Source organism: Rhineura floridana, chromosome 9 (genome assembly GCF_030035675.1).
Source record: "Rhineura floridana isolate rRhiFlo1 chromosome 9, rRhiFlo1.hap2, whole genome shotgun sequence".
In the NCBI taxonomy this organism is placed as follows: Eukaryota; Metazoa; Chordata; class Lepidosauria; order Squamata; family Rhineuridae; genus Rhineura; species Rhineura floridana.
Genome location: NC_084488.1, coordinates 83,236,404 through 83,258,994, shown reverse-complemented (window position 1 = coordinate 83,258,994; position 22,591 = coordinate 83,236,404). Strand labels below are relative to the sequence as shown.

At 41.5% G+C, this 22,591-nt stretch overlaps 1 protein-coding gene across 1 annotated transcript in view; it reads right to left on the bottom strand.

Annotated features, from left to right (window-relative positions):
- Positions 1 to 22,591, bottom strand: part of TNIP3 (TNFAIP3 interacting protein 3) — a 145,846-nt gene that overhangs the window by 40,888 nt on the left and 82,367 nt on the right. The window contains exons 4-8 of the mRNA XM_061582942.1: positions 11,534 to 11,620; positions 7,980 to 8,054; positions 5,335 to 5,400; positions 3,448 to 3,579; positions 1,234 to 1,341 (exon numbers count right to left, since the gene is read on the bottom strand). Coding sequence (XP_061438926.1) covers positions 1,234 to 1,341; positions 3,448 to 3,579; positions 5,335 to 5,400; positions 7,980 to 8,054; positions 11,534 to 11,620 — 468 coding nt within the window. The remainder of the gene's footprint in view (positions 1 to 1,233; positions 1,342 to 3,447; positions 3,580 to 5,334; positions 5,401 to 7,979; positions 8,055 to 11,533; positions 11,621 to 22,591) is intronic.

Sequence of the window (22,591 nt, the reverse complement as noted above, 5' to 3'; positions counted from 1 at the left end):
CCAACTCACATCAGCCCCAGCTAGCATGGCCAAACATTGAAGGATGCTGCTGCTGTAGTCCAACAACATCTGAAAAGCCACAGGTTCCCCACTTCTGTTCTATGGTATTTACAGTGTTCACTGCATCACTTGAAATCACAATTAGAAAATAAGAAGAGCCCTGCTGGACCAGCCTCTCTCAGTGATTGGGAGCCTTTTCTAGCTCGTGGGCCACATTCCTTTATGGGCAACCTTTCAGGGGCTGCATGCCAGCAACGGACAGGACCAGAGGTGAAAGTGGATGGATATGACTCCTATTTTTCTTCGGTAGGCTACGTTACAGCCATATAGAAGTCAGAGCTTTCTACACACATGCACACACATATCACATCCCTCCATCCTCTGCCAAGGCAAGCAAAAGGCATTATCATAATTCAAGGAAAATATCCAGCCAGGCAACAGCAGTTGAGAAGGATGTGGAGGATGGCTAGAGAGTTGTGCAGCTTGGAGAGTGAAGGGGAAAATGGTGTGGACAGTGTCTCAAGGGCCAGATATAGAGGCCAAGAGGGCCACAGGTTCCCCACCCTCGCCTGTCTAGTCCAGCATTGTGTTCTCCTAGTGGCCAACCAAATGCCTATGGAAACCCCACAAGTAATAGATTAGCACAACAGCATTCTCCTCTTTGTGTTCCCCAGCATTCACATAAAGCTTGAAGCAGTGAAGTACAAAGCAAATGGTGTTCCTTCAGAGTTCACATGTAGTAACAGAGATGTTTGTTATAACAGTCTTCATGTCACCTAGAATGAAGCTGCACATTATGTTCAAACATGCTTTTTCAAGATGTATAAGATAGTCATGTTTCTTTTGCAGGAAAAAGCTGCTGCATGGAATCCTGATTTGGATCATTCCCCCTGATCTGGTTTCTGCTGAAGATCTCACACACAAATCCATGGCTGATATTTGCCACTGAAGGTGTTGCTTACTGCAAAGAGTGTCTTTGGGAGCAAATAGCACCTTTGGGAGCAAATAGTAGTGGGAGCAATTTTAGGTGGGAAACTGGTCTGGCCCCCAGTCTGGACTGGCACCATAAAAAAAGTTCATTAACTTTACAGTCAGGAATTGCTAGATGGATAGAAGCCTGAGCCGCCCTGGGTCCTGTTGGGAGGAAGGGTGGGATATAAACCAAATAATAAATAAATAAAATAAGATTTCTAAGCAAAGACAAAGAAATTCTCAAACAAGAATAATCCATACCTTGTTGAGCCGACTTATTTCACATTCATAATTAATATTTTTTGTGTTTGCCAAGGAGGCTTCTTCTTTCAGAAGTCTATTCTCTTCCTTTAGGGTTTTTTTGTCTCTCTGGAATGTAAAAAAGCATAGATATGTTGATAAAGTGCAGATGGTTGCTTTTTTCTTTCCTGGTTTAACAGATGTGCTATATTTTTTATTATTGTTCCAAGTAAGCATGCCAAACATCTCAGAAAGAAAACAGCAGCAAAACTGATGGATAGCTCATCCCAGATACGCTAAAGTCTGATGAAATTCTATTGACTATCCTTTGGGCTCTCTTGTGGCCCACATAGGCCATAAAATTGCATGAGGTAGCTGAAGAAATATAGAGCTTACCCCCTCACATCTATACCACCCTGAAGGCCTTGTTGTTGGACAATGTGTCTGCCAAGGAAGCCGTGGAAGTCACAGCTGGAGCACTAGAGTGGCCCCGCAATCCCCAGCCAAAGCAATGACATCTTGGGGGAAATCATTTTATTGCATTTCATATTTTATTTGCTCCAACCTACAGTTTCAAGGCAGACTACAGATATTTTAAAAATATAATAAAATGGGGGGATTATTTCATTCTTTTTGTATCTTTTTTGCCCATCCATAACTCGAAGACAGGTTACAATGTAATTAAAACAAGAACAATTCCAGACAGTTAAGTAAAAACACAGTGTTAAAAGGTCTGGGTGAACATCACAAGTGCCTCTCCTACTCCCTGGCAGTAAAAATACAAGATATTAAATAATTAAGAATTTGCTCCCCATTCATGACACCCAAAGTTAGCTGCCTGAGGTGGATGCCTCACTCTGCCCAGTGGTGGAGCTGGCCCTGCCTCAATGACAGCTTGGACTAAGTCTTTGCTTAACTTGAAATGGAACTGAAATATTTCCATCGCCTCAGAATTCAACTGATTCCTGAGGTCAATGTTTATAAATTAAATTAACATCCTCAGTCACTCCAGTGATATCAGCCTAATACCAAGTATGTCAGATGCTTTGACAATGAGGGTAAATTTACTCTGTCCAAGAGTCCAATAATTGGCCAGAAAATAGATTAATAATTTATTTCATCTTTTAAAATCAAAACAGAGGAAGCCACATTATATGAAGTTAGATAATTTGTCCACATTGCCCAGTAATGTCCACTTTTGACTGGCAGTGGTTTTCCAGGGTCCCAGGTAGAGATTATGTTTTTCTTCTATCATAGAACCCAAGGTGGCATACATGGGGTTCTCAGGCAGATACTGTCCATGGCACTCACCAAGATCCAGACCTGCTTAGCTTCAGCAAGGTAGTGGCTTCATATGCCTTCAGACCAGACCAGAAATACCAGAAATTGAATCTGGAATATTCTATGTACAAAGTGTGTGCTGTACCTATACGCCATGGGCCCTCCCCAGACCACTGAGATATATTCCTTCTCCACTAAAAATGCATTTTCTGGGTTGAATTTAACCAACCCCTACTCAAAGTAGACCCACTAAATTACTGGATCTAAGTTAGTCATGTCCATTAACTTCAATGGGGTCGCTCTAAGTAGGACTAGCATTGAATACCACCCTCTATCTTTAGTTAACTCAACATTTTAGAATGCAGATTCAATTTTCTTATATTCTAATATTTTAATTTCTCATGTGCCTCAGTTTATTCCCTGTTTTCCTTTGTCTAGCAGTGGTGGTGATTTCCTCCACCACTCCTTGGGGAATTAAGGAGAGCCCTGCTGGATCAGACCAAAGGTCCATCTAGTGCTGCATTTGTTTCACACAGGGCCAGCCACATGCCTATGGGAAGCTTATAAGTAGGGCATGAGCACAACAGCATTCCGACCTAAACCAACAAAAGCCCCCATCTGTCAGGTTCTGTGCTACAAACATCCTTGGGGTGGGGGGTGAGCAGTGAGATTACAAGGCTCTGGTTATGAAAGAGCTGAATGGAATCATAACTACCATAGTGATAGTTCAACATAAATAGATACATTCGTGTTTTTCCCCCCTTGGTCAACAGCCTCCCCACACACACACACACTGAGAGCTAGCAAAATCTTTGACTATTATAAGACTCAGTCATTTTTCAGTGGAGAAATAATTCTGCAAGCTACCAAAGTAGAAATTTTAATCACACAAAGTAGACCAATGAATGCTATAATCCAGGCCTTCACATATACAAGTGAAAGAACAGTTCCTACCATTTCCTGTACTAGCCTACTCGTAGCCAGAGCTTCCAGCCTTCTACACTCTTGCTGCATTTGGTGCCTTTCTTTTTCCTGTTCCTTGACACTCTCCTGCATTGTTTCCAGTTTTGCTTTCACTTCTGTGACCTGCAATGTGACACAAGGCTAACTGAGGTAAGATAGATCACTTTTTTTCAAAGAAAAATCTCCACCAGGAAGCAGTGGTCAGGCAACACAATGGTCCATAGGCTGTAAAATATATGGTAGTACAAATCTGGGTGACCAGGTTTGCGAGATTCAGATGTCAAAACCAGCAAAGACTCAGAAGTTTGTGGCGAGCTGTCCCATAGGAAATGACAAACCTGGAGCTGGTGTAATAGTTAACTATGCTGCATAAGGAAAAATCCTGACCTAAGTCTTCCTTCAGGTCACTAAAATTCCGCAAGCTGACTTAGGCAAGCCACTGCTTCTCGTCTTCAGCCACTGCCCCATCTATCTACAACATAAAGTTAAAACTGGTCAACCCTACAAGGCTGCTGTGCAAATTATGTCTACGATATATGCAAAGGATTTGGAAAATTTGCTACATCACAACTTACACACCATACATTTTAAAAACATTTAAAGCACACCCTTCCTCAAAGAATCTTGTGAACTGTAGTTTATGCCTCGCAGAGCTACAATTCCCAGCACCCTTAACAAGCTACAGTTACCAGGATTCTTTGGGAGGGGGGTGCACTTTAAATGTATGCTGTGCAACTTTACTGTTATTGTATTTATGTTTTAAATTAGTAACCTTTTCAGACACAGGATCCGGCTTTACCCCAGCCTTCAACACAGGACTAGGTTGCTCAATGTTACGGTTGTTCCCCCCCCCTTATATTTGCTGCTGCCTGTAGCAGCAACAGCAAGACCAGCACTCCTCTTCCAAAGGCCCGCAAAGCCATTTTCATGCCTCGAGACTAGGAATAGAAGGATCTGTCCAATGCAGTTCTCTCAGTTTCTCATTTCTCCAATCTTAAATTCAGTTCTCCACATTTCTGCAGCAATTTGCAATTTAAAAAAGAAAATCCTCATGAATATTCTTCAGCATTTTAGTGCAAATTTCTCCTGATAAGCACATTTTTGTCAGCAGGATTGACTAATATACAGATTTTTGCAAGCCATTTCTCATCACATAATGCATTTTTGTGTTATTTTTACTATGATATTCATTTTAGTGCACACTTTCCTCTAATATATGGATTTATGTAAACATTGTTTGGTTAGACAACTGCTAGAGAACTGCATTGCAAAATTCAGATAAGCGCTAATTTTGAAGGATGGCTGTCTTTCAGTTTCCATACTGTTTTGGAACATGCAAATTAGATAGATTCGCTTGAAATGCAGACTATCCCTACTCCAGACTACCTGGATGTAGCATCATCTGCAGCACTGCAAGGAAGAAATGGCAGCCCACACTGGCAGCTGCCCTTTTTTTTTTTTTTGTAGTGGCCACTGTTTTTTACCCCACAACTCTTCAGAACAAGCACTATATTCAAGCAGGGTCACTTCTTTTTCTTCTGCCTCCAGAGGCAATAGCAAAGAGAGAGAGAAAGGAAGAGCGCCACTGTTAATGGTGAGCAGTCCACTGAATTTCACTCCTGAAGTTGTTTGATAGCCAGAATTCATTGTTCTGCCCACCACTCCCCGCCAAACGTTTACTGCAATTGTGGTCTCAGTCCTACATTGGACACACTTTCTGTGGTATTTTAAGCTGTATATGTTTTTGTTCCTTTCCTCTGTTTCTCTCTCTCTGCTATTCTGTCTTCCTTCCCTTAAAATCAAAACAAGGCAAAATAAAGATCGGTATACAATGTTGTATCTGCTTCTGTCACACTAAAATAACCATTTATTTATTACCTTTTTTTCACATTGCTGCTTCATCTGCCTGAACTGTTGATCCCATTGATTGTTCACTGCCAAAAGCTGAAATTATTAACCAGTAACATTAGAAACATTATTTATTCTCACATTCCAAGTGTAAAACCTGCAGTGGTCTCATATGTTGATCTTTGAATCGGCATATTATTTTAGATGTTTTTATCTTCCCTATTTTCTAATGCTCAGAACAGGAACAGTTATTAATAAATATTAATATCTTACATTTTAATTTAACCAAACATCACTAAAATATGCTCAATCAGGGCCACTCTTGTCTGGGGAAAACATTTCCCATTCCTTCCAGAAGATACAGAGTACAGACCTTTGACAGACTGTTGAAAGGAGAAAGTTGCACAGCTGGTGTGAGCTGTCACCTACAGTTCCGCCCTCATCCTTGGCATTTGCTCAGATATGGAAGAGTCATAAGAAGAATGTGGCTGCTAAAGTATGGAGACCTCGGGCCATTCATGGTTTTATGGGTTCTATCTTCTTCCAGCCTCCCCACTACACTGTTTATGGCTGTTTTGCATTGCTGTATAGAAAGCCATGCAGGGAGATAAGGCATAGGAATGAATGCTAGGCAAGACAAATAGGTAGTCAGGGAGTGGCAGTTGACTCAGCGTTAATACAGTGGAAATGCAAATGTTAAACTCAAAACTTCCCACAGGGATTTCTAAGATGTGCAGACTTCCCTTACAGCTCTGAAAGTTCACTTAGTTCACAACAGCATTAAACATGTGCTTCTTTTCCTTCCTTTATATATAGTGTCAAGTAAGCATTCCAACCAGGGTAGCTACTTACACACTAGGGTTGCCAGGCTCAGGGCCTGAAAATGATTCTGTATCTTTAAGAGAAGAGAAAATTCAGCCAAGTGCAGGTTTTCTTGCAACACTATAATGGGAAAAACCACAAGATGAAATTCTCCCATCCACCTGCACAACTTTTAAAAATACAGAAGACCTCTTGGTTGCCAGGCCCAGCCTCCAAGAGGTCTTCTGTATCTTTAAAAGTTGTGGAGGGGGAAGGGAGAATTCCACCTTGTGGTTTTTCCCACTATAGTGTTGCAAGGAAACCTGCACTTGGCTGAATTTTCTCTTCTCTTAAAGATACAAAATCATTCTCAGGCCCTGAGCCTGGCAACCCTATTACACACTGCCAAGAAAGACAAGAAGACAGGGCACAGATTTGCATAACATTTGCACATTTATTTATTTATTATTTGATTTATATCCCACCCTTCCTCCCAGCAGAAGCCCTATCTATACATATACATGCTAATATATATGTATAGATGCAGATTTAGAAATAATTTCTCTAAATTATTTTTAACTGCGTGACCTTCTCAGTCTGCTCTTCATGTGCTGTCACTAGACTTGGACCAGACAATCCTTCAAATAGAGGATGCCTTCAAATAAAGAACTAATAGCCCTTCAAATAGAGGACTGTCCTTTGTACAGCAGCGCACATGCCATCCTGATTCAAAAATCATTTCCCCATTATGCAGGGTCAAACCTACTGGCTGTAATGGGAAGAGAAAGTCCAGACCTCAAAGGCTGCTTCAAATATGTTTTATGTCATGTATGCCTGACATATTTTACATATAACATGTACAAATGAACCTAATTATGCACACTCATGTTTTTAGCCATATGCATGATGTGTTCCATGCACAGGAGAATCAAAATAAGCCATGACTCCCTCCAGAAAATGTAATATGCATTTGCCACAATGTAACATGGCAAGCCACCCTCATCAGAGAGGCAATCTAGACTAGAAAACACAATGGAGGTAATGAATGAGAGATGGGAAATGAGCAGAGAACTGCTACATGGAATTTTATTTTATTTATTTATTTTATTTATTTATTATTTGATTTATATCCCGCCCTTCCTCCCAGCAGGAGCCCAGGGTAGCAATTTTGAAATTGCCTACACATTTTTGCCAAAAGAAACCCAGCAAACTAAGTGGCTTTGCTTATAATGAGGACTATCATGCAAGGAAACATGGCAATGCTGTAATTTTACTCATTTTAAACAAGTGCTAAACTTTGGTCCCCAGATGTTGTTGGAGTACAACTCCCATTATCCCCAGCCAACTTAGCCAATGGTCAGGGATGGTGGGAGTTGTAGTTCAACAACATCTGGGAACCCAAAGTTGAAGAACACTGTTTTAAAATACTTTTAAGTCACCTTTAAGGGAGAAAAAAAACCCTGTCAAGGCAGTCTCTATAATACAAAGAATCCAGGCTTATTGCAGTAAAGAAGGAATCAGAATGGACTTGATGACCAGGCTATGCTTCTGGAAATCTTACCTGAGGCCTAGGTCCCTTCAGAAGATAGTTGAAAATGGTATCTAGAGGTGGAACCACTAGGCACAGCAACAGGGTTGCCAGTGTTTGAACCCAAAAATTCTGGTCCTAGGGCAGAACCAGGCAGGGAGTCCAGGGTGGGTCTTGGGCAAAGCCCACTATTTCACAACGGTCCCTCTGAAATCAGCTTCCAGCACAAAATCTGTTTATTCTCCCAAGATGTACAACTCAATCAGTTTATAGCCAAAACCTCCAACTGAACTACATTGTATATTATGTCAGCTTGAGAGCCCCCCAAAATATGCTTAAAAATTACCTCTTGCCTCTGTTTTTCCAGCAATATAATCTGTTGTTGCAGCACATCTGTTGGCATTTTCTTTGTCAATGTATCCTATGAAAATAAAATTTGTTCAGTCAAGCACAAAACCATTTAAATTGAGTCAAGAAAGCTATTCTTTGCAACTGAACAATGCGAAAATTGTGATTGGTCTTCCCAGATGACACTAGGGCTTTAAATGTTACAACAGCACCATGGATCAACCCCTCCCAAAATATGTCTCCTCTCACTGCTATATGATTTAAACCTGGCTTGTTTCAACAATCCACAGTTAAGATGAACAACAGTTTGTATGAGTTTGGCTGAGATGACAACCTGCAGTTAATCTAATATAGAAGCAAGAATTTATTTTATTTATTTTATTTAATTACATTTCTAGACCGCCCTATAGCAGAAAGCTCTCAGGGCGGTGTACAACAAATAAAATCACAATTAAAATATGAGCAAGTGTGGAAAAAAATATATATATATAGTACAATTATAAAACATTAATAAAATTGCCATTGAGATTTAAATTAATATCATATTAAGTTTAGAATGTTAAATTAAAATATTTAAAAATTTACAAAATTTAAAAAGCCTGGGCGAAAAGGTAAGTTTTTACCTGGCGCCGAAAAGATAACAGAGAAGGCGCCAGGCGTATCTCGTCTGGGAGGGCATTCCATAGTTCGGGGGCCACCACCGAGAAGGCCCTAGATCTAGTTGTTGATCTCCGGGCCTCTTTATGGGTTGGGACCCGGAGAAGGGCCTTCGACGTCGAGCGTAGTGAACGGGTAGGCACATAGCGAGAGAGGCGCTCCATCAGGTATTGCGGTCCGATGCCGTTTAGGGCTTTATAGGTAAGAACCAACACTTTGAATCTGGCCCGGAAACATATCGGTAGCCAGTGCAGCTGCGCCAGGACAGGTGTTATATGGTCAAATTTCTTTGTCCCAGTGAGAACTCTGGCCGCAGCACTTTGCACTAGCTGAAGTTTCCGAACCGTCTTCATAGGTAGCCCCACGTAGAGTGCATTACAGTAGTCCAATCTAGAGGTTACCATAGCATGGATAACTGAGGCAAGATGCTCCTTGCTCAGATAGGGTCGTAGTTGGGCTACCAGCCGGAGCTGGTAGAATGCATTCCGTGCCACCGAGGCTACCTGAGCCTCAAGTGACAGGAGCGGATCTAATAAGACCCCCAAACTACATACCTGTTCCTTTAGGGGGAGTGTAACCCCATCTAGGACAGGTCGAACGTCAACCATCTGGGCAGAGGGTCCTCCCACCAACAGCATCTCAGTCTTGTTAGGATTGAGTTTCAGTTTATTAGCTCTCATCCAGCCCATTATCGCGGCCAGGCAGCGGTCTAGTACATCAACAGCCTCACCTGACGAAGATGAAAAGGAGTAGTAGAGCTGCGTATCATCAGCATATTGCTGGAAACGCACTCCAAAACTCCTGATGACCTCACCCAGCGGCTTCATATAGATATTAAAAAGCATGGGGGACAGAACTGAACCCTGCGGGACCCCATATTGGAGTACCCAGGGACTCGAGTAATGTTCCCCCAGCATCACCTTCTGGAGACGATTCCCGAGATAGGAGCAGAGCCACCGCCAAGCAGTGCCTCCCACTCCTAAATCCGTAAGTCACTCCAGAAGGATACCATGGTCGATGGTATCAAACGCCGCTGAGAGATCAAGGAGAACCAACAGAGTTACACTCCCTCTGTCTTTCTCCCGACAGAGGTCATCATACAGGGCGACCAAGGCCGTTTCTGTACCAAACCCCGGCCGAAAGCCCGATTGAAATGGGTCTAGATAATCAGTTTCATCCAAGAGAGCCTGGAGTTGGCGAGCGACCACACGCTCTAGAACCTTGCCCAGGAATGGGACATTTGCTACTGGCCTATAGTTGTCCAAATTATCAGGGTCCAAGGAGGATTTTTTTAGGAGCGGTCTCACCACCGCCTGTTTCAGGCAGGGTGGGACCACTCCCTCTCGTAAAGAGGCATTAATCACCTCCTTGGCCCAGCCGGCTGTTCCATTCCTGCTAGCTTTTATTAGCCATGAGGGGCAAGGATCCAGAGCAGAAGTGGTCGCCCGCACCTGTCCAAGAACCTTGTCCACATCCTCGAGCTGTACCAACTGAAACTCATCCAATAAAACAGGACAAGACTGTGCTCTGGACACCTCATTAGGATCAACTGCTACAATAATGGAGTCAAGGTCAATAATGTAGTCATCCAGGGTCGGGGGGGTCGCAAACCCCTTACTTTGTCTCCACCGTCCTATAAGCCAATCAGCATGAAAAGGGGGTGTATTAGCCACTGAGAAGAGTCTTCTAAAGCAGTAACCAAGCTGGCCAGATCCTTCTATAATCTTAGAAGGCTGTATAATCTTAGAAGGGGGCATAGCTGTGAGGGGTGGGACTATTAACTATTACAACTATTATGACATTACATTTCTGAATTTGCCACTATACTGTACTACTGTATAGAAGTGAAAGCTTCCAAACACTTTCTTGCAGCTGCACCAAAAGAGGAAGGGGAGAAAGCATTTGAGCCCAAGACTTGCTGTGTCTTATTCACATTAACCGTGGATTAGTATTATGTCCAAATGAGGCCAATGAGTTAGTTTTTTTTATATTCTTTTCTTTAAAAAAAATCAGCACAAGAGATAATATTCCTCAGAGGCCCTATCCCAAGAGCAAGCAAGCACACAGATTTGCACACATGAATGATACACACTTGATATACAAAGGTACCAAAACTGTGACTTTAAAATGTTGTTCATATTGGGATGGGAGAGAGAGAAGAATTGTTCTATCAAATACGTAACAAAACAGGAAAAAAATGCAGTTAGCCATATAGGTCCATTAGAAAACACCCCAAAGTAACAGTAGCATAATACATTTATCCAGCCTGAAGAAAAAATTCTAATGAACTCAAAACTTGGATTTCTGCATTGAGTAGGAGGTTGGAGCAAATAGCTTTATAAGCCTCTTCCAACTCAATGATACTATGAAAAACTCACTCTCTATTTTGTGACATTTCATTCACCCCTAATAAAGATATTACATTACTATTGCTTGTTTGTTAAATAATAATACTTAATTAAAATAAAACACTACCCAATCCACAAAAATTCTTGGATTAAGACCATTTGATTTGGCTTAACTGAATGTCGCATAAGTATCACAACTGCAATCACATGTGTGAAATATATTTAAGATCTTTTTTCCCCCAGTGGATAAATTCCAAATTTAAGCAAAACTATATTGAAAACATTATTCTTATTTTAAAGGCAGCATTTCCCATTTAAAATAGATAAAAATGGTTTTTCAGGGTTTTTTCACATCATGTAATTTTTTAAAAAATATATATGATAAACCATTTGAAATTAAATGTCTTTAGTATATTAGCATATGCTAATGTCTTAACACTGATTAGGCGCCAGTTGCAGCCCGCCTATAAAATACTACTTTGTCCTAACACAAAATTAAAGGTCAAATTGCCACAGACATGCATATCCACCAAGTGCACAGCCTTACCTCTGACAGGCTGCCTGAAGTTCGCTTGTCATCCATGCCAGCCTGCAGTTGTCCAGAACAGCCCACGGGATTGTGTTTACTAAAGGACTTTCAAATAAATCACATATTCATCCAAGACAAGAAGTAGTACACTAAGACTTGGGTATCAAAAACTTCACAGAAAATGTTTCCAACTCTTTCTCTCCGTGTAATACGACAGGCGATGGAACTTGTATATGAATCCTTCATAAAAGAAGGGGGCTTTCCCAGAATGTCTCATACATGTAGCCTGTGATTAATGTGAAAAGATAGCAGCCTGTTTGGTATGTAAACTGCAATTTCCCTGTCACCTAGCTGATGATTGGGAGGGGAAGCAGCACAGACAAGAAAGGAGGAATAAACTTACGGTATCTCCCCAATGCCACTGATAGCCATTTCCTACTGGATTCCCCCTCCCCACGCTGTTTCCTTGCATGGACAGAGAACTTTTCTGATGGGATGTTAAGACATACTGTATATTTGCCTGTGACAGGGAAATACGTGAGTCATGCTTCATGTAGAATATGAGCAATGTTTCTGAAAACAATGGGGAAGGAAATGTCGAACAAGAGGAACACAATGTACCATGTATAGGTTTTTGATCCTATACAAACTGGGTGTGGATTAAATACTCCTAAACAAACAGATTTTGCCTCTTTTAATATGCGTTGAAGGGTTAGCTATGAAGTAATAAAGTGGGTGAGCTCATGAGGAAAGAAATCAAGATGTCTGTCTCAGTAAAACTGAGTATCATAGAATTGCCATTTGCTAAAAACAGTAATAACAAGAGATTGAAATATGTTCTAGTTATAAATAGTTGGATAGATGCATTTAGAAAGTTCTAGGTTTTGATTAAATCGGGCTTTTTCATTCTAATTGTCCTTTTTTCGTGGAGAGGGAATCAAATGAAATAGAGATTATTAAAGCTAGCTGGAGGAGCATGACTAGGTGGGCACTGGATGGGATCACATTGTCCCTGAAGGAGTGCTCCTATATCCAGTTCTGTTACTGGAGGTACAGGTGTCCTCACTGGTTAGGAATACCTTTTACCAGGACTGCCTTTCTGCTGGTAAGACACCTATGGCCATTCCTGGAACAGGGTAGTTTGACCACAGTTGTCTATGCATTTGTAACCTGAAGTTTGGATCACTGCAATGCGCTCTATGTGGGCTACCCTTGAGGTTGATCCAAAGGCTGCAGCTAGTGCAGAAGGCAGTGGCTTGGTTGCTTGAGGGGACAAACTACCATCAGCATATAACACCTTGTTTGCGGGATTTGCACTGGCTGTCAATCTACTACCAGGCCAAGCGCAAGGTTTTGGTAATAACATATAAGGCTCAGGATCAGGTCACTTGAGAGACTGCCTTATCCCAAACATGCTCAGTAGGTCACTGCATTCTGCAGGAGAGTTTGTCAGAAGCCCATTCCACAGTCAGTCAGAGCAGGGCTTTCAGTGTGGCTGCTGTTTTGTAGAACAACATCCCTGTTAAGGTATGTCAGACAGCCACTACCTGTACTTTCTGGAAATAATTGAAGGCATTTTTGTTTTGACAAGCTCTTCCAGCTGGATGAAAAGGTCTCTGACTTAAGTGTTCGTTTTGTACTGTTTTAAAAACTATTCTCTAGATGTTTTCATTATATATTTGGAAATCACTTGGAGAGACATCTAAACAGTGATCCATAAATTAATAAATAATAACATCAAAAACTTAGTTGAAAAAGAAATTCTAATATTTTAAGAATGAATGGAACTTGCTAATAAATGTGTTTAGTACTGAAGGATAATGATTTTTCAAAAAGGTCTGATGTTCCCATTTCATTTCACTTATTATCATGCCTTATTGTAAGCATTTACATACAATGTATCAAAATCTAAACCATGCTTTGTGAAATACCACATTTTTATGTGCAGCATAATCCCTCATTTGGTTACTGTATTGGTGTAATAATGGACTTTTCTGCAGCTCAGTCCCAGACATCTGCTTGATAACTCAATGACTAAACAGTGCATTTACTGTAGAAACCCATGTTTAACACGAGTGTCACCGAACTTTCCATAAACAGCAACTGCAGTTCAAATCCGATCAGGATTAAATTTTGAAATATTTGAGAGTAAATCTTTTCCCAGTTTTTCTTGGCGTACATTCAGCCCTATATAAAGCGTTGGCTGTTACTCAAGGTTTTCTTCATGAAACTTGTAGCTAATAAAGTAACCTAATCAGTTAGAAACAGCTTCCCCAGAAAAAACCAAACTGATGGGGTTTTTCATTTTACCCATTTGTCATCCAATCAGGCTAGTTTTCCAAGGTATCTGGAATTTACCTTACCCTTTGATGAGACTGAAAAACAAATTAGAGAAATTCATGAAAATCTAATGTGAACTTACTGGGAATTGGATTTTTGCAATAACAATAGTCAATGCATTGCAGTTATTGTGCAGCAATCTGGAGAGTAAATGCAGGGCCAGCCCAACTATTCATTAGACAAAACGAGGTGACTGCCTCAGGTGGCATATGCTGGGGGGGGCAGCAGCAACAGTCCCCTGGCTGCCACTCCTAAGCTTTCCAGCTATTCCCCTCTATTGGAGGCCAGACTTGTGTATGCTATACAACCATCTTAGTCCACCTAAACTAGCCTGCTGCCTCAGATGTAGTAGATGACGCTATCTGATCACCAGTGTTGAAGTACGATTCAACAGCCATGTCATGTACATAACTATTTATTTATTTATTTATTAGACTTTTATACCGCCCGACTAGCAATAGCTCTCTGGGCGGTGAACACAAGAAATACAGTAAAATCACACAATATAATACAACAAAACATATAAAAATAAAACAATCTAAAATCAATTACAGCAGGTTTTAAAAATTAAGTTAGCTTAAATTAAAATGCCTCGGAAAAGAGGAAGGTTTTAACTTGGCGCCGAAAGGATAACAATGTCGGCACCAAGCACACCTCCTCGGGGAGACTGTTCCACAGTTCGGGGGCCACCACTGAGAAGGCCCTAGATCTTGTCACCACCCTCCGGGCTTCCCTATGAGTCGGAACCCGGAGGAGGGCCTTCGTAGTAGAACGTAGTGTACGGGCCAGTTCGTAACGGGAGAGGCGTTCCGACAGGTATCGTGGTCCCGCGCCATATAAGGCTTTATAGGTTAATACCAACACTTTGAATCTGGCCCGGAAGCATATTGGTAGCCAGTGCAGGCGAGCCAGAACAGGTGTTATGTGCTCGGACCGCTTGGTCCTTGTTAACAATCTGGCTGCCGCATTTTGCACTAGCTGTAGCTTCCGAACTGTCTACGTAGGCAGCCCTACGTAGAGCGCATTGCAGTAGTCCAAACGCGAGGTTACCAGAGCATGTACAACTGATGTGAGGTCCTCCTTGCTCAAATAGGGACGTAGCTGGGCTACCAACCGAAGTTGGTAGAACGCATTCCGTGCCACCGAGGCTACTTGAGCCTCAAGTGAAAGGGAAGAGTCTAAGAAGACTCCCAGACTACGAACCTGCTCCTTTAGGGGGAGTGTAACCCCATCCAGGACAGGGTATATATCCACCATCCGATCAGAGAAACCATCCACCAACAGCATCTCAGTCTTGTCAGGATTGAGCCTCAGTTTGTTAGCTCTCATCCAGTCCATTGTCGCGGCCAGGCAACGGTTCAGCACATCGACAGCCTCACCTGAAGAGGATGAAAAGGAGAAGTAGAGCTGCGTGTCATCAGCATACTGATGACAACGCACTCCAAAACTCCTGATGACCGCACCCAACGGCTTCATGTAGATGTTAAAAAGCATGGGAGACAGAACCGACCCCTGCGGGACCTCACATTGGAGATCCCATGGTGTCGAGCAATGTTCCCCAAGCACTACCTTCTGGAGACGGCCCGCCAAGTAGGAGCAGAACCACTGCCAAGCAGTACCTCCAACTCCCAACTCCGCGAGCCTCTCCAGAAGGATACCATGGTCGATGGTATCAAAAGCCGCTGAGAGATCTTCTCCTTCATCTCAGGCAACAAAACATCTTGGGATGGCCCTAATTAAATGTACCCTTGCCACCAATCAATGAGGGGGGGAGTACTAGAAGATTTAAAATAGCTTGAATTCATAGCTAAAATCAGTGGTGAAGGTTAGTTTTGTTGGCATTTTAAAAATGAAATAGGAAGTTTCGTAGTCCTATTTCTTAGCAGAAGTATAACGCAAGCAAAAGAATGAGAATAAACCCTCCCTTTTTACAAGGGAGCATGCAAGTTTGCTTATTCTAATAAGTTTCCCCATGTACTTGTAAGAATTGTTCTCTCCCATAGGTAAACTTCCATTGCCAGCATAAGAATATGCAGGACCAGCTCCAGGTTTCTGGGGGCCCTCGGGCACAAGGTATCAGTGGGCCCTTGTTCCCTCCCTTTCCCCCTTAAACCACATTCCTCCTTCCTTGTGGCCCCATCCCTTTCAAAGAAAACAAATCTTTAATGAATTACACAGGAAGTTTTATTTTGAATGCATAAGTTTTCCCTGCTTCTACATCACTCTTAATTGTTCATTAGTAACAAAGAGGCAACTTAAAGGTATCGTAGCAGAAGCTTATGTGGGGTAGAGCCCTATTAGTGAGATGCAGATTTTCTAAATCTCTGCCATTAGTTTCCAAGCCAAAAATCTCCAACTATTTAAGCTTATCTCCCCTCTAAATATGATGTTCTTTATTTCTATGGTACAGGTTCATGCCTGTATCAAAAACAAAAATAATCTGGTGTGCATTTTACATTATATTACTGATTATCTTCTCCATCATTTTTATTTAGTGTAAGTGGAAATGTATATTAAATGTGTGTATTAAGCAGCCACTCTCGTGGGTGTATGCTGTAACCAACATGGATTTTTCACATTCCACTATGTTAAATTGAAAATATACCCATGCCATTCTGTTGCTTCCCATAAGCTCATTTCAAACCAAAATCTTACAAAACATATAGTCCTGAACTCAGAAATGCTTACTTAACAACCCTCTAGGGTTTCATGGTGATACACAAAACACTCAGAGAGAATCCAGAGTTCAAAGTGTAAAACAAGAGTAAAACAATCCAGACTCCTATTGGATTTTTTTCTGTTAATGGTCTCATAATTTGTTGAAATTAATTAAGAATCAGCCATGTTCATAGAGTACATGTAATCCTATTACTGACCTTGCCCCATACTCTGACCGTCATCTTCGGCAGTTTAAAAGTTAAAAAAAATGCCTAGCTGATTTTTAATTAATTTAAGAAAATTAACATTGGAGTCTATGGGCTCATCTACAGAGTGATTTACTGTTTGTTTGGTGCTACTCACATCTCCTTTAAATTTGCAAGGTTCACATGATGTTACCAGCAAACAGAAGCTATCATGCAGCTTCCCCCCTGTAAATCCTTACTAACCCAATCCACTGATAATACAAAATGTGAAGAAAAAAGTCTTCAGTCCCATTCTCTAGTGCTTGCAATCTCTTCATTCTGATGCTTTTAGGCAGGTGTCAGTCGTTCCCTTCTCCATGCCCACTCACTCCTCCAGAGCTCTAGTGGCCAGAGTGGTTTAACAGTCTGACCCTCTTCCCAGAGACTTCTGGGATTATTGTTCTGTGAGGGGAACATGTCATCTCCTAATAACTCTCAGCACCCTTCACAAATTACACTTCCCAGGATTCTTTGGGGGATGTGATGACTGTGTAAAGTCTGGAGTGGATGTGGCCAGGGACAGCTTTGGTTTAAATTTGGGTGGGAGACTACATGTGTCTGCTGTTTCCTTTTGGAAAGGAAAGCAGCATTCCCTCGGCCCAGAGCCCACCCACCCAATCTCCTCTCCCTCCTCCTCCCCCAAGTCATTTTCACCTATCCTAAGCATGATAGCACAGGAGTAAATCCCATTGGACTCAATACGTATGCAAATAATCAAACCTGACCTTCCCCTCCTCCTCCCTCCTATCGCCTCCTTCCATCATAGTCAATCTTATGTTTTCAAATATGGGAAATTAATCATTGTATGTTCCTTCTTCCCAACAGCCCTGGGTGTAACCTGAAACCCGCACAACACCTAACACAACCTCACTGATATGTCTGCTACAAAGACTGTACCAAATGGCTTCACCGCCAGCCAATGTTTTTTCTCCTCTGCCCTCCCGCACACCCATCCTTCCTCCTTTTTACCACCTAGCCTGATAAAGCACTCTAAGAATTTAAAGCTTGCACACAGTTTTGTGATATTTTGGTTAGCCTAATAAAGGTATTGCCCTAATACTGATTTTGGAATGAGAGTCGGTGTAAGTTTAACAGATAGGAAACTGAAAAGGTAGAATACAGATAAAGCTGTGGTGATGCTTTTATGTGAAATGGAAATCCCCTTTGTGGGTGTATTATATTGTGAAGTATATATAGCTGTTCACACCTACAATTTTGCACAGTGCTGAAGGTGGGTGGACTGATAAAAGTGAGATTTCAGTATCAAGTACTGTAGACTTTTAATTTATTCAAAGTTTTTATATCCCACTTTTCAATGCAAAGCTGTCCCTGGACACATGTGCACTTGATTTTGGCACCTGTTTAATTATCACTCTCTATAAATATATAAGGGTATATAAGTATCTGAGGAATGCCCATAAAATCTGCACTTATCTGCCTCTAAGCAAAAACAAGGAAACTAAGATGTGAAAAACGGCACAGTCACCATTACCTTACATGTTAGTTAGCTTAACTAGAAGTGTTGAAAAAAGAAAAGAAGAATATACAATTTCATCAACCTGTACGGTGCAAGATTATGAAATATTTAACTCAAGAGAAATATGTCAAAAATGAGAGGCAGACGACAGAGAAAAGCATGTTCATGCTACCCAGACAATGCATGACAGGAAAGTCCACCTTAGGAAACAGAGCAGCAAGACTGGCCATCTAAGGTAAAAATATGTAGACATTTGCAACAAAATACAGTGATGATCTTTACTGAGAAAGGGGGCGTGTCATGGAATGCACTGAAACAGCAACAGAGTGTTGAAATTGTAAAAAAAACCCTTTTAAAAAAGATGTTTTTAAAGCTTTTTTTAAAAAAATGTTTTTAACGTTTTGTTTTAATGTATTTTAAGGTCTGTTTTTATGATGTTTTAAAGTGTTTTTAGTAATAGTAATAATAATAAAATTTTATTTTTAGACCACCTATCTGGCCGAATGATCGGCCACTCTAGGCGCTGTACATCATTAAAATTAAAATACAGCATATATAACGTATAAATACAATTTTAACATCAATCTCCTATTACCAACCAACATACATCTGTATACTATAAAACTAAAACTATCTAAGAAGCCTACATGCCCGTTGGAATAGCCAAGTTTTTAATCCTTTGCGGAAGCTTACCAGGGAGGGGGCATGGCGAAGATCGTATGGCAGAGAATTCCATAAGGTGGGGGCCACAACGGAGAATGCCCTCTCTCTGGTCCGCACCAGCCTAGCTGTTTTAACTGGTGGGACCGAGAGAAGGTCTTGTGAGGCTGATCTCGTCAGGCGGCATATTTGATGATGCTGGAGGCGCTCCTTTAGATAAACTGGACCGAGACCGTATAGGGCTTTAAAGGTTAACACCAACACCTTGAATTGGGCTCGGTAAACAACTGGTAACCAGTGCAGATCTTCTAAGACTGGAGTAATATGATCCCACCGGCGGCTGTTCTTAAGCAACCATGCCGCCGCATTTTGTACCAGTTGTAGTTTCCGGACCGTCTTCAAGGGCAGCCCCACGTAGAGCGCATTACAGTAGTCTAAGCGAGAGGAGACCAGGGCATGCACCACCTGTGGGAGCAGATGAACCGGAAGGTAGGGTCGTAGCCTCTGTATCAGATGTAATTGATACCAAGCTGCCCGGCTCACTGCTGATATCTGAGCCTCCATGGACATCTGGGAGTCAAGAATGACCCCGAGGCTACGAACCTGGTCCTTCAGGGGCAACCTAACCCCATTCAGCACCAGGTCACTATCTCCTACTCTTCTCTTGTCCCCCACAAGCAGTACCTCGGTCTTGTCAGGGTTCAGTTTCAGCCTGTTTCCTCCCATCCATTCACTTACGGACTCCAGGCACTTGGAAATAGTCTCCACAGCCAACTCCGGTGAGCACTTAAATGAGAGATAGAGCTGAGTGTCATCCGCATATTGGTGGCACTGCAACCCAAATCTCCTGATGATGGCCCCCAGTGGCTTTACATAGATGTTAAACAGCATGGGAGAGAGGATGGAGCCCTGTGGCACACCACAATTAAGAGGCCAAGGGTCCAAAGCCTCGTCTCCCAATGCCACTCGCTGGTGCCTGTCAGAGAAATAGGAATGGAACCACCGTAAAACAGTGCCCCCAGTTCCCATTCCCTTTAGGCGATCCAATAGGATACCGTGGTCAACGGTATCGAAAGCCGCTGAGAGATCCAGGAGGACAAGGAAAGAGTTTTCTCCTCTATCCAACGCCCTCCTCAAATCATCCACCAGAGCGACCAAGGCTGTTTCAGTTCCATATCCAGTCCTTAGTGTTTCTGTTTGCCTCCCTGGGCTCCTGCTGGGAGGAAGGGCGGGATATAAATAAAATAATAAACAAATAAATAAATAAAAGTGCTCCCTCAGTATTATAATATTTGTATGGCATTTATGTAATACTTTTCCTGAATGCTCAGTGTTTCCACATCCATTATCTCTTCAGTGCTTACCATGACCCTAACAAAGTCCACCATTATTTCCCACATCTTAATTTGGTGGACTCTTCTGGGGGTATGAATCCTGCCAAATTTTGAAGGATATCTGCAATGTTTTTTCCCAAAGCAGCAACCTTTACACTACTAGAGTCAATTTTTAAAAGGTATTAATTTCTCCTAGTGTTTTGTAGGTAACTGGTCTGAAAAGAGCAGATGCATGACAGGCAGGTCCATCTTCGGAAATGTGGCAAGAAATAATAGCTACCCCACTGGATGGCATATAAAAACATAAGGACAGCAGGACAGCTAGGTACTTTGGGCACCTAGCTCAGTTTTCTTAACCTGTGTTTCCAGTTCAGCAATCCTGACTTAATAAAATTGTTTTCTTTACTGGAACTGACAAGCATCTTTATTTCCATTTGGAAAGAACATGTGATTATTTTATCTGAAGGACTGCAAAAGCCAACTTTTCACCAAGGGTTGAAATATCACAGTCATATCAAAGAAATAAGGCATTAACACAGCAATAAAGGATTGCTAACCTGTTTGTAGCCCCCCAAAATGTAGTTTTTCTCAATCTAGAATCGTTCATGCTCCTCTTCAACATGCTGCTTTCAATCTAGATTGATTCTAGATCCTGCCATCCACAAGGGTGAATATGGTTATTTGATACTTTTGAAAACCCTCCTCTTGATTAGGTTATCTACACCTGTTCCTCTCTGCACATGCCCCAGGTGAAGGATGTGGTGATTACGATCTTGGTATATGAAGATCACAAGGGGACATTTTTCAACTGTGTAACCTAATCAAGGTTTTCAAACACATATCAAGTAACCACACCCACCTGTCTGGACAGTTGGGATGAAAAGATCTGTCTGTTTCAGTTCTCTCAGTTTCTCATTTTTCAATGTTAAATTCAGTTCTCTATATTTCTTCAGTGATCTGCAGATTTTTTTTTAAAATCCTCATGAAAATTCTCCACCATTTTAGTGCATATTTTTCCAAATAAACACATTTTTGAAAGCAGTTTTGACAAATGACACATTTCGCAACCCATTTCTCGTAATTTCATACCTTTTGGCATGTTGTTTTCAGTCATGTATTCATTTTTATGCAGTTTCCCCTAATATATGCATTTTTGTAAATGTTGTTTAGTTGGCGAGCTACATCCCAAAATTCTAATAAATGTGAATTTCGAAGGATGGCGGTATTTCAGTTACCATGTTGTTTTGGAAATTGCAAATTTGATAAATTCTGCTTTAAATGCAAACTGAATTGAAATTCTCACCCATCCCTACTGGACAGAGGATCTACAATCAATCTAGATTAAAAGCAACATGCTGAAGATGAGCACGAACAATTCCATATTGAGAAAAACTGCATTTTTGTGCTAAAAATGGGTAAGACTGTACTCAGCCTCAAATTACCACTAGGGGCAGATGTATGCTGATGGAAAAGCCACCATATCCAATGCACACTCAGCCCAGAAGAGGAGGAAGAAAGACACCACAAAAATGCACAAATTGTGTAAAAATGACAGACCCAACCCCATGACTCTGGAAACATCAATCAGGAGCTGTGCAGTCAATTACACTTGCATGCAGGCCACACGTCAAGGGAGGCACAAGAAGACAACAAGTCGCCAGTACACATCCCAGCATCATTCCCCACACACAGTATTCAAGATGATACCACTGCACCTCTGCTCCATCAACCCCAATGGCATGAGCAGCAATGGCCCTAGTATGGTAGGTCTCCAGGAATCCTATAGGCAGGGGAATGAATTCTCTTATGATCTACCTTGTAACCACTGTTTTGGAGCCAAGCACACAAAGTGGAGGAAGGAGTTTCAACTCAGCACAGCACCCACATAGCTCCATGACCTGGAGAGGTCTCCTGGGACAAGGGTTCAAGACCATCCAGATAAAGAAAGGTTTTTGTGACAAGCAGCAAAAGGGTGGGTTTTTGTTTTGTTCTGTTCTGTTTAAGAAACACTCTAAAGTAAGTGCCTGTGCCTGAGAAACTGGCATATCCTTTGGATTCTCCATAAAAGCTGAGTGAATAATGTTTGTTTTGGAGAAAAGAAAAGCTATAGTAGAAACAACCAAATTGTAAGGAAACCATGCCCATATGTAGTTGCAAGTAGGGATGGCGGAGTAATTCAATTCAGTTCACATTTAAAGCAACATTTATCACACTTTCCAAAACGACGTAACAACTGAAACATAACCATCCTCAAAATTTACATTTATCTGAATTTTGCAGTGCAGTTCTCCAACTAAGCAGTGTTTGCAAAAATGCATATATTATGGAAAAATGAGTATAAAAATGAATTAGTGAAAATAAC